The 16187-nt window shown below is 41.2% G+C and overlaps 1 protein-coding gene across 3 annotated transcripts in view; it reads right to left on the minus strand.

Moving 5' to 3' along the window:
• TRIM36 (tripartite motif containing 36) overlaps positions 1-15601 on the minus strand; it is a 16990-nt gene extending 1389 nt beyond the window's left edge. The window contains exons 1-9 of one of the 3 annotated variants that reach the window (XM_009584111.1): positions 15361-15586; positions 12207-12236; positions 7693-8018; positions 4352-4498; positions 3153-3248; positions 1966-2219; positions 1204-1328; positions 371-664; positions 1-40 (exon numbers count right to left, since the gene is read on the minus strand). The exon at positions 1-40 is cut by the window's left edge and continues 276 nt beyond it. In XM_009584111.1, coding sequence (XP_009582406.1) covers positions 1-40; positions 371-664; positions 1204-1328; positions 1966-2219; positions 3153-3248; positions 4352-4498; positions 7693-7851 — 1115 coding nt within the window. In that variant the 5' untranslated portion in view covers positions 7852-8018; positions 12207-12236; positions 15361-15586. Of the gene's footprint in view, positions 41-370; positions 665-1203; positions 1329-1965; positions 2220-3152; positions 3249-4351; positions 4499-7692; positions 8019-12206; positions 12237-15356 lie in introns of all 3 variants that reach the window. The other 2 variants (XM_009584110.1, XM_009584112.1) reach the window with 2 other exon arrangements.
• Between the last annotated feature and the right edge of the window lie 586 nt (positions 15602-16187).

Raw genomic sequence — 16187 nt, forward strand, 5'->3', positions numbered from 1 at the left:
CTGTTGTACCCACATTTGTCATCAAAAAGAAAACTGAAAACTGAAAAACAGTATCCCAAAAAATTTCCTCTTAGTTAAGTATTTGGCCTTCTGTGCTTATAAACTACATTTTAAGTCACACTGGCATTAGAATTTCTCACTTTTAAAGGCTACCAGAACGTCATGCAGGCTAACACAGCCTCCGTATGCTACCTATTTAACGTGTTTGTTAACAGTGCTTCTAAATATTTATGCAAACAGTAACAGTATAGCAGAAGTCTAGGAGGTGCTGCAGTATAGTAGAAGTCTAGGAGGTGCTGGAAACCACCTACAGCTCTTAACAACGACCGACACAGATTCAGCACCTTGTGGACGTAAGAAAACCCAATACCTGGAGCTGGAGGCGTACGCAAAATAACTTCTCGGCTCCAAGGGCTACAGATGGACCCTTTATATCCTCGAACTCTAAAGACATAGCTGCTGTCGTCATCAAGATCAGATATGACTTTGCTCTTGCTGCGAACTTCGATCTCCTGCCACGTCACGCTCTCCTCTTCTCTATTAAGCTTACGATACTCAAGAACGTAGATATCAGCTGAGTCTGTCTTCCCAGGGCATTCCCAACTGATCAGAGCTTTGTTGTACATTCTGCTCTGCTCTTCATTGATTTCTGGTATTTCTAGACCTAGAATGCCAGAGATTCAGGAGAAAAACACCTCAAATTTAGATACACATTGTTTTAGAATTAACCATACTAGCCCTTTGTTGAGTGGCTACAACACAGTGTCTGTGTGTGTGTGAAATCTGACTCACTCGAAGAGTGCAGATGAGGATGGTTCTGTTCATGCACTTAAATAAATCCCTTTTTGTTTTTACTTTGAAAGTGGTATTATTTATTTTTGCTGGCAGCTAAAAAAAACATATAAAAACTTATTCTTTTCTGTCATGCAACAAAATGCTTCTAGGAAGACCTAGTATTACTTAACCACAGTATTTTGGAAGCCAATGCAAACTGGTACTCAATGCGATGGCATCTTAGCTTCCTTTATCAAAGCTGAAGCTAGCATCGCTGCCAGGTAATGCCTTGTGGATTACTGAGACAGAAGGGACAACGCAAGGCACAAGACTAAGTTCTGCAACTGCAGCCCTGCCTAAGTTTTGCTTCCTTCCAGAGAAGCCCTTAAAGCCGTAACTTGAGAAAGACCTGATGCTCTCGCCATTTACCATTGGAATGGAAGGATAAGTCACCAAGGATCTCTTCTTGCTTGGCTATGTCCACCACAAAGTCTTCAAAAGTAGTTTCAGCTGCTGGCCTGAAGCTCTTCAGAGATTCAGTAGCTTTTTGGATTCTGAAAGCACAGAAGCAGAGGCATGGCAGAAGAGAGAGGAGGAAATTTACATGTGTGCATTCCTTAAAGTAAAAATGCTAGTTTTTGCTTTAAAAAAAGTTCTGTTTTCATGTACTTACTGATGTCTCCCAGGAATTTCTGTCTCTCTAGACAGAATTCAAATGCAAAATTTAAAGGCCTTTTGTACATCAGTGTAAAGATAACAAACAGGTAATCCTTCAGTTGGCAGAGCATTTTAACAATTTGGGCCTTATGTTCAAAGAACAAAATAGGTGTGAAGCGCTAATGGAGAACAACTATTAAGATCAAAAGGTTTAAAGCCAGAAGAGACCTGTTAGATTAACTTGCAAATAGCCGATACAATCTCTGAGCAAAGGAATGTGTCAGTGAGCTGAATGGGCTACCATTCCACGGCAGTCCTACTGAACATGGCTACACCTTGTCGCAGGACAGAGCCCCTCCTGTGTGCTGTTTCTTAACACACACTGTAGCATAGTAATTTCTACCAGGACCATCCCTGAGCCTCTGCAATACAAGGTACTGCGTTCAGTACTTTGCTAGCAGCTGTCAAAAGAATATGACCGACCAGACATCCTGGAACAGTACCTGTAGCTCAAACAGAAGATAGTTAAGATACCTGACATGAAGTTGTTTTGCTGTTTGAACAAAACAAGATGGATCAGTTTCTTTAAGCACTTCTTGAGCATATCCTACAAGGCCATTATTTTCCAGGAGCCCTTGATATTCTTCTGTTTGCGTCTGCAATTTTTCCAGCCTTAAATTCTTAGAAGCTTCAATTGCCCTAAGAGCTGCAGATTTCTTCTCTTCCAGGACGTGATATAATTTCTCAAAACTGTGAGATGCTTCTTCTTTAGCTCTTTCACTGTTGCACTAGGAGGGAACAAAAGATATTTTAGATAGATTCCACAGCACTGTGGCTGTGTACAGAAACATACTTAAGGCTGTTGAAGATATCACAGCAATCTAGTTATCCGCTTGACAGACAAGACTAATGAGCTTTGTTACGCTCTTCAGCACTGAAAATACAATCAACGCTGCACCCAAGCATTTACTATCTTAATACAGAAAATGAAGAGCGAGAAAGTATTCCTCTGATTACATCTTGAGTTATGCAGGACATTTGTCCAAACAGCTCATGGAAAAGCACTATAAAAGCAGGTCAGCCTCTGAAGTCTTCATGCCCAAGTGCTAGGTGCTCTTCCACCTTCCCCAATCACCCTGAACCAGGGGTCCAGCCCAGTTTCTCACATACACTCTCAGAGCCATAGTGCCGCCTCTGACTAGTGACCTGGATAAAAGGAACTAGAAAGCACGGAGACAGTCCGTATCAAGATATGGGCAGGGCCAGGAGCTCCTGCAGTTTCTGTCATCACATTTGTCAGCCTGTATGTGAGCAGGCCCCCAGTTCTGACTCTTCTGCAGGAACATTTTGCCCTTAATTCTGACTTACTGCAACATCCTCAAGGTAAACAGGCAGTGTAAATTGTGCAGCACCATTAATACACAAGAGCTGTAAGTCTAACCCAATTCTCTTTGGTTAAGGTATCAAATAAGCTTTATTTCAATTAAATTTACAACAGCACCCAAAACTTAACTTCCCTCTGTGTGTTGCCCAAATTTCCCACACTGTCAGGACTAGATCTTACCGTGTGTCATTCAGGACTAACACAAACTGTAGAGAAATTGTTTTACTGGCTAACTAAAAAAAACGAAAGGATTTGAAATGCTTCACTGAAAACAGTTCCAAGTCCCTGCTGTGTCCCTGCAAAGGCCATCCCCAGACAACCCGCAAGCCACTCTTACTTCTGTTTCTTTCAGCAGCAGATCCAGCTGTGTGATGTGAGCTTTCACCTGGCTCTCCTTACTGATGAGGTACTCAATATCTTTTGAAAGCTTCTCCTGTTAAAATAAAACAGCAGACGGGCAGAATATGGGTATCCCACCCAAACTGACAACCAGCGTAGGCAGTTCATGCAGCTAGCGCTCAGTTTGTCTAGTTACAAAGACAACAGCCTGCCACCAGTTATGAACAGCAACCTTGTGAAGAACTGCTCGGTGACCGGCGACGACTGCCCAGGGACATCAGGCCACTGCTGTGAGCAGGACTGGGGGCTCAGCCTCTAAGGACAAGAGGTAACAGCCTCAGCTGGCTCATTCCTCCCCAGCCACAGGAGTCACCCTCTCTTAGGTTAGGAACATGAGGCTTCATGACATTACTAAAACTTACAGAAAAGCCTTGTTAGTTATTAACTCATTTGTAGTAAGATTTGCTAGAAAAACGAGTGGTTCAAAGCACAAACTTCTGAGTGTCTCTGCACTTGCTTAGTTGCAGGAGTTAACAGCCCTACAGGAAAAGCCTTGCACACAGGCGAGGAGGCCAAAGAGCACTAGGCAGGCTGGTCTGGTCGTTTGTTTTTTTTTTTTTTCCTTTTCTTTTTCTCCTATGAGTAAGAGAGGAAGAAAAGGAAGGAAGGAGGTAGCAGCAATCGTTCTTTAATAACAAAGCAATGTTTGCAAGTCTTCCCTGTTGTACTGTGCTTAGGGAATTAACAGCTATGCAACTTCAGAAACATACAAGTATCCCAAGATACTTCAGATGCAAATTTTTAGTGCTTCTAAAGTATCAGCTAACCCAAGCCACAAGGACACTTACCTGAACATCCAGGGGTAAAAGCTAGATTGTAAAGTATCAACTGCTTAAACCTTCTGCATTGGTCAGTACTGCTCTTCAGTTGGCTAAATAAGGTGGAAGCACTTTTAAGGGGTTCTGTGTCAAGCCTCACAGAAAATGTAGTTTAGTTTCTCAGACATGCGCTATGTCACGCTAATATATACGCTAACAGAAGTTGCACAACAGCATGCCTCATGACTAATTCAGTGTCCTCCACACACAGGTCCTGGCTTCCTGCCCGAGGGAGTCCACCCTTACACCAGAAGGTTACTACTCTTCCCCTTCTTAAGGCCAGGTCCAACAGTATTTACTTTTACCTATTTACTTTTACCTTAAGGGTTTTGTAGGCAGTGTTCATGGTTGTTACTCTATGGTTTGCATGACTTCCACCCAGTTTACAAAGATGACAAACAGGCCTTCTGCAGATTTCACAGTACATGTTTACTCTCTCCATTTCATGTTCTGGACACATCAAAATCTGGGAAAAAAGAGAGCAGAGAGCATGCAAGTGTACTTCCAAAAACTGAGGTGCTCCACAAACCATCAAAACTCTCAATCATCCCACAGCAGTGTCTGATTCCATCAGTGGATTTTTTATATTCAGTTTACCTTCTGCCTTTTACATTTGTCCATGCCAGTGAAAACCAGCAGATGAACACACACAGTTTCACCAGGTTTACAGTGAGTAAACCTGTAGCAATATCTGTGTACACATCACGTAGCCTCCATACTGCAATCAACCTTCTTGCTAATCCCTGAAGTTGTTTGCATGCCTCAAGCCCCCTACACTCCTGTTCAGAGCTGTAAATGCAATATATAGCACACCTACCCTATTAAATTTAACCGTGTCCATGCCAGCATCTCAGCTGTCTCTTGAAAAGGCTATGAACTGTGTCTTAAAGCAAGAGTTGACGTAATACTGTAATGATTTCAGTCTAAGCTAGACTCGGATCAGCCACATAGCCATTGCTCTTGGAGCAACAAACGAAATGCAGCCGCCACCACCAGTCACAGTCAGTTTAAGGACAAAAGGCTTCAGTGTTTCCATATTTCTGTCTGACTCCAATTACAAATTGTTCATGCTGAGCACTAATTCCAGTATCAGCTTAAACACCATTGCGAAAAAGCTGATGTTCGCTAAAAATCATCTTTCAAAAACTGAACATACTGAAATAACTGCTCAAAGAGGAAAAAAAGTGCTGCTCAACTCCAAGCTCAAGCAACAGATAAAGCGGGGGGAGGTGTGTTAAAAAACAAACATCCTTTGCCTCGTTCCAGAGCACTGAAAGACAACATTTGGGTCCGTCTACTCCATGTTACCAAAGAAGAGCTCGTGAGAAAGCTTTTCAGTTTCATGTCAAGAAGAACAAGACAGTAGTGCCAACAGTCAAGCTTTAAAAGTACCATATTTTAATACACACACACAAAAAAAAGGACAGAAAAGGGCACAAAAATAGAAAATTGTGAGTAGCATCAATATGGACACACTAAGATAAAATTGCAGGCCATCTCCAAAACCAACTCTCAAGCCCCAAATGTTGTCTTAGGCTATGGTGAGAAGGCCAAAGACACCAGTCTTACTAGCGCCTTGGTACATAAGACTGTCATTAAGCAGAATATGCGATAAGCTATCCCATTGTCATTGACTGCTGGATTTTTTAAAAAAAAAAAAAGACTTTAAGGAAAATCAGCTGTGCCAGACATCTCCAAAAATGGCAGTCATGCTGTTAGTCTGTGGAAGTAATTTTTCCACAGCAGTGCACTGTCCACATATATTCATCTCCTCACATAAGCAAGAATTACAGCCTGCAAGCTAGAGGCAGAAGAGGTCAGCAGATTACCTTGTCTAGTTCTCCCAAAATTCAAGAACAATCAGCCCAGTATGTGCTTCTCCCATCCCAACCACACGTTACAAAGTGCTCTCCAGTCTGGTTGTAAATTAAAAGCGATGACTGGGAACACTGTATAGGAGACCAGCAAACTCTCCATGCATTCAGTTCAGGTCTTAACAATGCAGTGCAATTAAAAATGCGGTTTTCTTTCTTTACATTAAGCTCGAACAGTCTTCAAAAAGTCTCTGTAAGAGCACAATAAAGATCAGTTTACTGTTGTTGGGAAGTTTTTCTACAAAGTAGGTGTATCTATAGTTGATTTAACTACTAAGGTTTTCCCTTTTTTTTTTTTCTTTTTTTAAACAGTACATCTGTCTTCACATACAATTTAAAAAAGCTAAATCTCACACACGCGCACACACTTGATACATCAAGGTCAGGATGATCTAAACCACTTCTCCCCCTTTTGCTCTGCTTCAACAGAATTCATCTACTGACTTTTAAACCCAAATTCAGTCTGCTTGTAGTATAACAACATACGGTACCTTTAAGACTACATAAGGATCACAGGATGCCTTTGGTATTTTTTAATAGCAACATGGCAGCAGTGAGGGTTTAGATACCCTAGAAGCAAAGATTTTAAGGAGCTGTACAGCATTTTAGATGAAGAACTGGAAGATAGCATGTAAACTTTTACCTTACTTATTTATCCAATAAAGGGACATTTCACAAAGATAGCTGTGTGCTAGTGCATTTTAAAGCACATCAAGCACACTTGTTCTTAAGTGGAATAAATATGTTAGACCCAAGAAAAACGGCACTAAGTGGAGTTCTGGATGTTCACTATCTGCCAGCTCGCTAACTTTTGAAGCTCAAATTTTTCCAGCCTCAGAAAAAGGGTACATCACCAGTCATGAGCTTCTTATGCATTGCACATTAATCAAATCTACTTAATTTAATCAAAATTAATCAGGACTCCTTGAACATCAGCATTTCCAGTATCTGTGGGACCTCCAGCGAGGTCACCAGCCACACGCACGCGGCAAGTGCTGGGACATTAAGACCTATTGTGGTCCTTTGTTAGAGAGATGACAGCTGTGACAATTCCTCCCGTCATGTTAGTGAAATTCAGTAAGGCACTGCCATGTTGTGCACCACGCTTAGCAGGAGAAACAAAGGTAACAGCCCTTTGCAATCGCTCTGTTTTGTCTGAACGCAGGAGCAGCAGCAGCAGCAGCAGTGTGTAAAGTAGAAAACTTGCCATTACATTTTTCTCTTCTGCTATAGCTAAAAAAATAACAGGGTGTAGTAACAACGGAGACCTGAACTCCACCTTTTGCTATTGCTAGATGCAAGGAAGGAGGAGGGAAAGAAGATGCTTTGTGACACATCAAGTTCAGGCACAAAACATCCAAAGAGAACCTGCCTCGAGAGGGCGGGGGGAAAGTCCGAAAGTTGTATTGGGTTTTTTAAGTTTACTGCACACGGGCATCCTCCTTGACCTGACTTTTAGAGAAAAGCACTGCCATTCTACATGTCCAAGATCATTAAGTCTTACCAAAAAATGAAAAAGAAGACCCAAATCACAAATAACACAATCCATTCCCCAAAGTAAAAATCCCCTTATTTTTAGGGTCCCCTTCAAATATGTTCTTAAAGTCCTCTTCAACAACAATCATTTCAGCATCAAAAATAACAAAAGCTTACGGTTCACTCAATAAACAACAGCAATAGTCAATAAAGCAACAATGGTCCTAAAAAGCAACTACCCTTGCACAGGTATGTCTGAAGCTATATGCGAATGCTGCAACCCAAATTCTGTAAGATACAGTATACTTACCTTGGGTCTGAAGTTGGTGGTTGGTCCTACATACTCATGCTGGGCTTTCACAGTTCCCCAAGGATGGTGTATTTTGAAACATTCATTGCAATAGCTTGCACTGCAGTCCATGCAGCTCTTTGTGGACTCTTGAGGTGGAGGTTTGCAGAAATCGCACATAATAGCGATAGCTGCCCTGGCTGCCTGTCTGTATCTTTCCACAATGGTTTCCAAAGTAAAGTTGCGAAATAACCCATTGATGCCACGTTCTCCGAGATCAATATCCCGCTGGCAACCCGGACAAGGAAATAGACTTGATCTAGGAGTCAGTGAATTGCGTTTTCTGCCTGTGTAGACACCAAATCCTGATTTAGGAGGAGCATAAACAGAAGAGGTTTAGATTTTAAAGAGAGAAGCACAGGAATTTATGAACCAATTCCAAACTATCGTAGCACATCGTCCAAACAAGTACAATACCAATTCATATGCAGTCTGCCAAGCCAAAGAGAATACATTTGCCATGACAAGGTAGTGTAATGTCTGAGTCCAGGGGACATTACAAACTGCTACTCTAAAACTTAATTCTATAGTAAGATGAATTTAGCTGTTCCAATCCTATCTTCACCTAGTTTTGGATGCACTCAAGCTGCAGCCTTTCAAAATACTAAACACAAAACCTTCCAGAAACCAATTGGGTTTAGGCTAACTGGCTGCCCATATAGAGAGCAACAGCTTTGTAACATATTGAAGTGAAAGATGCTTATTCCCAGAGTGAGACTAGTTATCCCCAGACAAATATAGCCAACTTCGAGCTCCCTGAAGTTTGCTTTGGCTGAGTCAAATTTGTCTGGCATCATAAAAAAAAAAAGAGGAAAACAAGAGAAGTAGATATTACCAGTATGAAATCTCAGCCAGATTTCCCCTCGTTTCCAAAATACAGTGATCAAAGGCTCAAGTAAAGCCGCACGCCTAAGGACCCTCTGGAGCCTTTTCAAGGGGATGGCTCACACAGATCCAAAAGCTATTTACAGGGTAACGTTCCTGAAGCTACCAAACAGGGAGTGCATCCCCATGTCTCACTCATTAATCCACAGGACACAACTATCAAAAAGCAGTCCTACATGTATTTCTGAAGCAGGCTAAGCCAGTGTTTAGGCTTAACATCTATGCTCTCAGCTTCCCCTTACAAAGAAACAAAAAACCTCCTCTGTAGCTGCAGCACGGTTTTAAAAACCCTTTGAGAGGACTGCATGTTGGTATAACTAACAAATTTGTAAATGGAGGTATGACTTAAGCTGAATTCTTAGTGTTGAAAGTGGTTCTTCCTCAGAAAGGGAAATTTGTTCTCATCTGTATCTAATCAGTATCTTCCCATCAGAAATGTTGATGCTTCATTTCTTTTTGAAGTGTCCTTTGATGGTATCCAAAAGACATTTGCCTTGTGCCACTCTCCTGTGGCTGCTTCACCCAACAATCCAGAACCTCCCTTCCTATCATGCCCTTTCCAGCCTCTTTAAAAAAAACAAACACACACTCCCATAAGGAATTAGTTCCTTTAAAAATCTTTGAAATGTGCCCCGTGGTAGTTATGCATGACTGTCAGCTAAGAAGCCACAACCAGAGCATGAGTAAGTGTGTACAAGCTGGCAGTCTCAAATTCAGCTGGTGTCATGCCTTTCTGTAGGTTTTGTGCAGAACAACTGGACTGCATTTACAGAACAGTATGGGTGACACAAGCACCAGTATACAACTCTCTGGCTAAGGGAAGCAGAGATTTTTTTTTTCTTATTTTATTTTTTTTAGTACTTACTTGAAGAGAATTAATTACCCAAACTGCACGTCCTTCAGTACCTGTAACTTGGCATACACAGCAACACACACATGCAATGCACAGCAACAGCAGTGAAACACAAACTGTATTTCCAATGTATGCTCCAAGCTAGCACTGCACACAGGAACACAGAGAGATCTTCTACACAGACTTCTACAATGGCCTAAACAAAAAGATGATTTTGCATGCAGTGCCATGCAGTCAATAGCTACAGAAAGGGATCTGGAGTACTTACATTTGCTAAAACTAAGAAAATAATGATACAGTGTCATATGTACAGGGACTGCCTACATATAGCAGTACGCTATAGCAGAGACCAAGCAATAACAAAGCAAGATAACAAGAAAAAGAAGATGGTGCAGTGGTCAAGTTTAACAATACAATCTGAAATTCATATCCGGTAGCATGCTTTTGAAGTCTGGCCCAAGCGGCTCAAATGTGGGTGTTTGTTTAACTCAAAGGTGAGTTCAGCTGCATCCCAATGGAGGCCTTTCATTCTGCCCGTGGTGGACCGAAACCAGACCGTCATCACAAGCCATGCTTGGCGAAGACTGGTGACACTCTGCTTACGGAAAGCAATCCAGCATCAAGGAAGTCCTGCGCACCTTCAGATGTCTCATCCCTTTTCACAGCCAGTACTCTAAGAGCCTAGGGCTGTTTTTTTTCCCTTGTTTTAAACCCTGGAAGTTTACTTGCTAAGCTTCTTAGCGTGTTCTGCCACCTCAATACTTAGAATATGGAAACATTCTCTTTTTGCCTAGCGAGTGTTAAAATATTAACATGCAGTAAGAATTAGTCTGTTTTCTACTTACAGGATTTCTACATTTGTATTTTAAAAAGAAAGCATTGTGAAGTGATAAATTACTTGGAGCCCTATCCTTCCAAACTGTCTCATGTTCAGTTTGCTAAAACTGAATTCTGCTGATACCCAACAAAAAAACAGAGCAGCAAAACCCATGGATTTTGTGGTCATATTAGATGTGCGGCTCAGAGAAACTTAGGTTTTCCCCATATTCTCTTTACACTTTGACAACCTGGTTTACAACAAACAAGTATATATTTTGTGAAATATTAGGAATCATCACAAGAAATTTTCCACTGTGGTTTGTAAACAGACTGCTCCACTTGCAATGAATACCTCAATCAGTAACTAAAAAGTTAGCACAATATATGCTCATGCTCAGACTCCAAACTCACAAATATTAGGATACAGATTGCAAAGACTCAAGTCAAAGAGCAATCTTAAGTATGTCTTTTAAAAACAATGTTTAAATGTTCTCTTCCCAAGGACAGCTACCAACACTTAAAATGTTGAAAAGCCCAACATGCAGCTGATGGTTTGCAAAGGGATAAGACATCTTAAGGATAAAATTGTGTTTTCCAAGTAAACAGTATCACCAGAATTCTATGGTTATGGAAGACATGGAAGTTAAATGTGTGAGAGTTTAAAAAAATAAAGATTTTAAAAGTCAACTGGATTCTCATAAAAGTTTTAAAAAATATATAAATGTATATTGCCACTCCCCCAAACTCAGTTAAAGCTTTTGGACAGATTTTTAGGAAAAAAGAAAAGAAAAAAAACATGACAGAAGCCCGTAGCTGCAAATGTTATTTTCAGATACTTTAATCTTCCCCAAATCAAGGGTGCTTTCTGCAAAAAGAGCAGATAAAGACAGCTTTCCACGAGCTCTGACAGTGTCCTACAGTATCTTTGTTTTATGACACTTTCAGTCTTCAACTGAGGCAATTTAAACTTCCCCTTCCGATTAGCTGCTTTGTCCTCCACTGAGTGTGAAATTCAGATTTGTGTTTAACTCAGTTCATGTCTTTCTTGATGGACACAATATTTCTATGGATTGCTCACGTGCCTGCCAATATTATGGCAATATGGAGCTTTGGGTTTTTTTTCAGTTTTTGACAGAGCATCACATCAAAAAAAGAAGTATTTATGTTAAAAAAACCCACACAGTGGCTGAGATGCACAGACTAGCTCAGTTTTGGAAATTAGGTGTACTTAAAACAAAGAGACACTGGCTATCCTTCAACCTGACTGTGTCTCTCAGCACGCCAAACATTACTAGTATATCAATTTAAAATATTTAGTTTTCCTCATACATTTACGTGCCATGCTAAGTTGCCAGATCCAGAACTACCTACTTAGATTAACATGGTGTAAATTTCAGTCTGTTTCTTTATCAAATTAAGCGGGCTGAGACACAATGAAGAACTGGTATTACCTTCCATTTAAAAGCGATGGCCAACCATGACCTCTAAATGTTACAAAGATCCATCTAATAATTACAATTCACTACCAGTAAGACAGCACTTTTACTGAAACTTGAGCATGTAAACTCTTGAAAATTAAAAAGCACAGGGTGGGGGGGTGACTGTTGGGTTTTTGTTTTAAAGGGAAGAGAGAACATGCGTTTTTGCGCCCATGAATGTATGTTCAGTCATGCATAGACACAAGAAAAAAAATATAATCCAACCCTTAACTGAATTCCAGTCCAGTTGACCTTTAAGTCAGTGTTAAACAGAATGAAAAGCTTTCCTTACAGAAGTCCTTTGCTGTACTTTGCTCACTGCAAAAGCCGTTTTGTGGACTTGACCACTGACAAAAAGCTATATGCTAACCAACAATATTTAAATCGAGATCTAAATGCTAGACTATCTCTAGCCAATACAAGAAGTGAAGCATTTCTACCTCTCCACCCAAAAGACCTCCTCTGTGAGGCTGCGAACAATGAACAGAAAGCTGTTTAGAAATCAAAAAATGAGATATACCATTGGTTTACAATGGTTCAAATGAAAAGCATCAACTGATTTCTCTCCTGTGGCTGAAAGGCAAGAATGTTTAATTTCCTAGCACATGAAACAACTGTAGTATTTAAGCAGAACAGAAAAAGGGAGAAAGAAAAGATGGGGGGGGAGATATTTCAAACATTCAGTTTCTGCATCATCCGTCAGTGTTGCACAAGTGCCAACATAACCACATTACATGCTTTACTCTAATTACACCAACATTGTAATTACACTAACATTACAGAAAATGGATTAGCAATAAGAAATACCTTTTGTTTTCATTTTATATGGAACATAACTTTTTAAATCAAAAATTATTTTATATACAACATAAACAGTGAGGTTTTTTTAAACCAACACGAGATTTTAAGAAGCACACGCACTGCATTTCAACTGAAAAATAAAGAGTTCTACCAGTTTCACATTAAGATAAATTGTATTTGTAAATGCAAGCTGTGCGTGCACAACAAATACAGAATGTGGACCACTCCTTCTGGCATCTCAAGAATTTAAATGCCAAAATAATTTTAAATAGATGATACTCCTCATGGAGATAGCAGGGATTCCTTAAGTGAAAAAAAAGAAAAAAACCCACAGCAGGAGGAAGGTGTCATACACATTTTCAAATATAACAATAATGTCTTGACAGTGACGTGCCCTGCACATGCCTACCAGAAATTCTAGTGGTTTTCTGTTATACATGTGAGGCCCCACTTTGGATGTTTTCTTGTACGTTTTCTCTCTTATGGAGCTGTTCTGTTACAAATTCCCCTAAGGAATCCCTAAGGATCACAAAACGAATTAGGCAAGGTAATGCACAGTATGGGTACTTCAGATGCAAGACGAGAATTGCACAAATGTAAGTTGCAAGCTGGTTGAACATTACTGGTATCAAACATCTGAGAGCAAATCTCACACCCCACTAAGCAATGGAGCTGTAACACCTGTAACATTAGGAGCAAAGACAGTATAACCTGAATGTCCAAATGCATTGTTTAAAGCTCCCATTTCCTTATGCTTTTCATTTTGCACATTTGAACTGAGATGATAATTCTCCTGTGATGTGCATCTGCCCAACGCTCTTTGGGGAGAAGCGGGGGGAAACCCATTATTTCCAAGTCTCAACACTATCTTGCTGCTCATCAAACAGGGATGAAGTCTTTAGGAAAGCATTCATCCCCCTCTACTAGCAGGTCAGATGAGGAGATAACACACATAACTTCCCATCAGTTTGCTGGGATGGTGGCAGACTACTGTGGATTTAAAGATTACAGCCCTTGCAACAACTTGCATGCATGTATCTCAGGAGTACCAAGAACGGGTCTTTCTTGCCCTGTCGTTAAGGGCATAATGAAGCAGTAACGCTAAACCTTGCGAGAAGGGCAGCCAACAACTATGGCAGCACTGCGAACCGAACTCTACAAATGTAGTAGTAACTAAATGTCAGGGTCCCAAGGGAGCTCTGCCTCCTCCGTGCACAGGGCGGACTGTGCCACGGCACCGCGTGTGGGCTACATCATCCTAGATCACTATTGCTACTGCCTGACGGGAGAGCAAGCTGGAGGGCAGCTTTTGATGGGAGATAAAGGATTACCTCCTTGCTTACGCTGCTGAAGGCAGCTTGGGGGGCCTGCTCCCCACATGCCGCCTCTCTGACACTCCCACACTTCGCAAGCCACAGTTTTCACAGGGAGATCAGGTCGCCCACAGTGCGTCCACCGCTCCCCAGGCACCCAACCTGGTGCTCCGGTGTCCACATTGTAAGAACATAAAGCGGACAGGTGCAGCAGAAACCGGTGACCACTTCAGTCCATGCCAGAATGTTATGCTTACCGAGGAAAAAATCAACTTGGATTTGGGAGAATGCAGTCACCAGTGGGCTCTTTTCATTCAAACTTCACGTAACACTGCAGTTAGAGAGGGCTTAGAAAGCAGCTGCAGTGTACGTATGTAGAGCTAAGCAGTGACTGTGGAGCTGTGCACCCCATATCGAGAAAACAGCACTGTAATGAAAATAACTAGCCATTTGGTTTGGGGATTCCCTCAAACCATGTAAGCCTCAACCAGCCAAGGTACAGCAAACACAGCATTCGCTTATCAAACTGATTTGAAAGAGTACCAGTTCTAACAACTCAGGAGTTGTTTAAAAGAAGCAGGGCAGATAAAACATTTGAGCTTTGAAAACTGGGAAGGGGAGGATGAACGTTAGCAACATATGAAATGCAAGATACAGCTTTAGTGTTTGTCTTGTGGGTGACTCTTCCAGAGCACTGCGGACTGTGGTTTTAAAGTGGGTAATTATGTCAGAAGGAAGCCTAAAAGCCAAGATGAGGTGTCTTCAAAGAAATATAACATGCACAAAGTACTTTTGATGTATCTGTGTAAAAGTAGATCAACTCATCTGTAGACTACACAGACAGCTATAAGAATCTTTCTAGAGTGATATCACAAAGAGCATGAGGAGTCCTGCAGCTAAGTGCTCCTTAAAGGTTCAGGCAGACCACACTGAAAGAGACGGTTAGCGCAGTCTTCTTACGGTCATCTGTCCTCCAATTCTGCAGACGATGACCATCATCTATGGAAAATTATTTATTGTAAGCATAATGAAATGGGTAGGACAAAACTATTATTTGGGAAGTCTGCAGAGGTTCAGAAGGAAGTCAGAACTACTGAATTTAGGCTGGCCAAAACCTGAGAGAACCACCTCAACAGTACTACTGACAGGCAATAAAATTGCTGAAATCTACACCTCAAGGCTATTGAACATGCTATTGCATCTCAACGTAACTGAAATACAAGAATAAACAAACACAATGGTTACAAAGATTTACAGGATGCCACAAAGACAAATCTATTACATAGGAAATAAAGTGCATTGTCCTTAAAAATATTCCCATTGTTCTTGCCGCAGAATGAACAACACTTGCACTATCCCTAAGTCATCTCTTTAACTGTGTCAGGAGTACTGAGAAGACATTTTACCAATGCAGATACCATTCAGCTCAAGTAGTCGAATACATAAAATTAGGAAAACGCACAAAAATTCTGATACGTACCTGATCTACTAATCCTGTCAATTCTGTCCAAGCTGGAAGAAGAGGCTTTAATTCGAGGGCTACTCTGATTAGAGGATTCAGAGCCTCCATCAGCAAAAGAGTCTTCAAATGCAAAGAGTATTTCTTTCACACATTTGTGACAGACATTGTGCTGGCAAGGAAGGATGAGTGGATGGGTAAATAGTTCCTTGCATGCTGGGCAGATGAGCTCTCTTTCGATACCCTTGATGGTAACCTTCATGACAGAAAGAGGGAAAAACAAGTGTAAGCGTAGAAAACATGAGCCAGCAAGACTTACTGCACAGCTGTATGTCTGTATGTCACCAAATCCCAGCTCTGTAGAATAACCGTTGCACACAGTTTTAGCTGGTTTGAGGCACTCCTCTGGTTAACACTGCAAACAATCTCAATTAACATGTATGAAAGCACTGACAACATTCATTTCAACTGAAGTGAACACTGCCACTAGGCAAACTCAGTTCATCTTTAGGTCATGTCTGCATTGCAGGGGAGGAAAGGAGAGGAGGGGAGTAGCCTTAATTCCACCTGAGGACCCAGTGAAATGAAAGCAACCATACTTCTTAACAATAGGAATCCATACGTTTAACTCAGTTTCCTCGCTTGCTTTTCAAGAAGGGCGGGGGGGGGGGGGGGGGGGAAGGGAAGGGGGGAAGAGAAAAAAAGAAATTCAGCGTCAAACTGGTTAAACAACAGGCTTTCCTGCCGTGTAATTCACGTTTAAGGGTTGCAACTGCCTTGACTTCATTAGGCTAATAGTTCGAGTCAGGAACATTATTTATTTATTTATTTATTTGCGGCACAAAGAG

Source organism: Fulmarus glacialis, unplaced genomic scaffold (genome assembly GCF_000690835.1).
Source record: "Fulmarus glacialis isolate BGI_N327 unplaced genomic scaffold, ASM69083v1 scaffold9938, whole genome shotgun sequence".
NCBI classification, from domain to species: Eukaryota; Metazoa; Chordata; class Aves; order Procellariiformes; family Procellariidae; genus Fulmarus; species Fulmarus glacialis.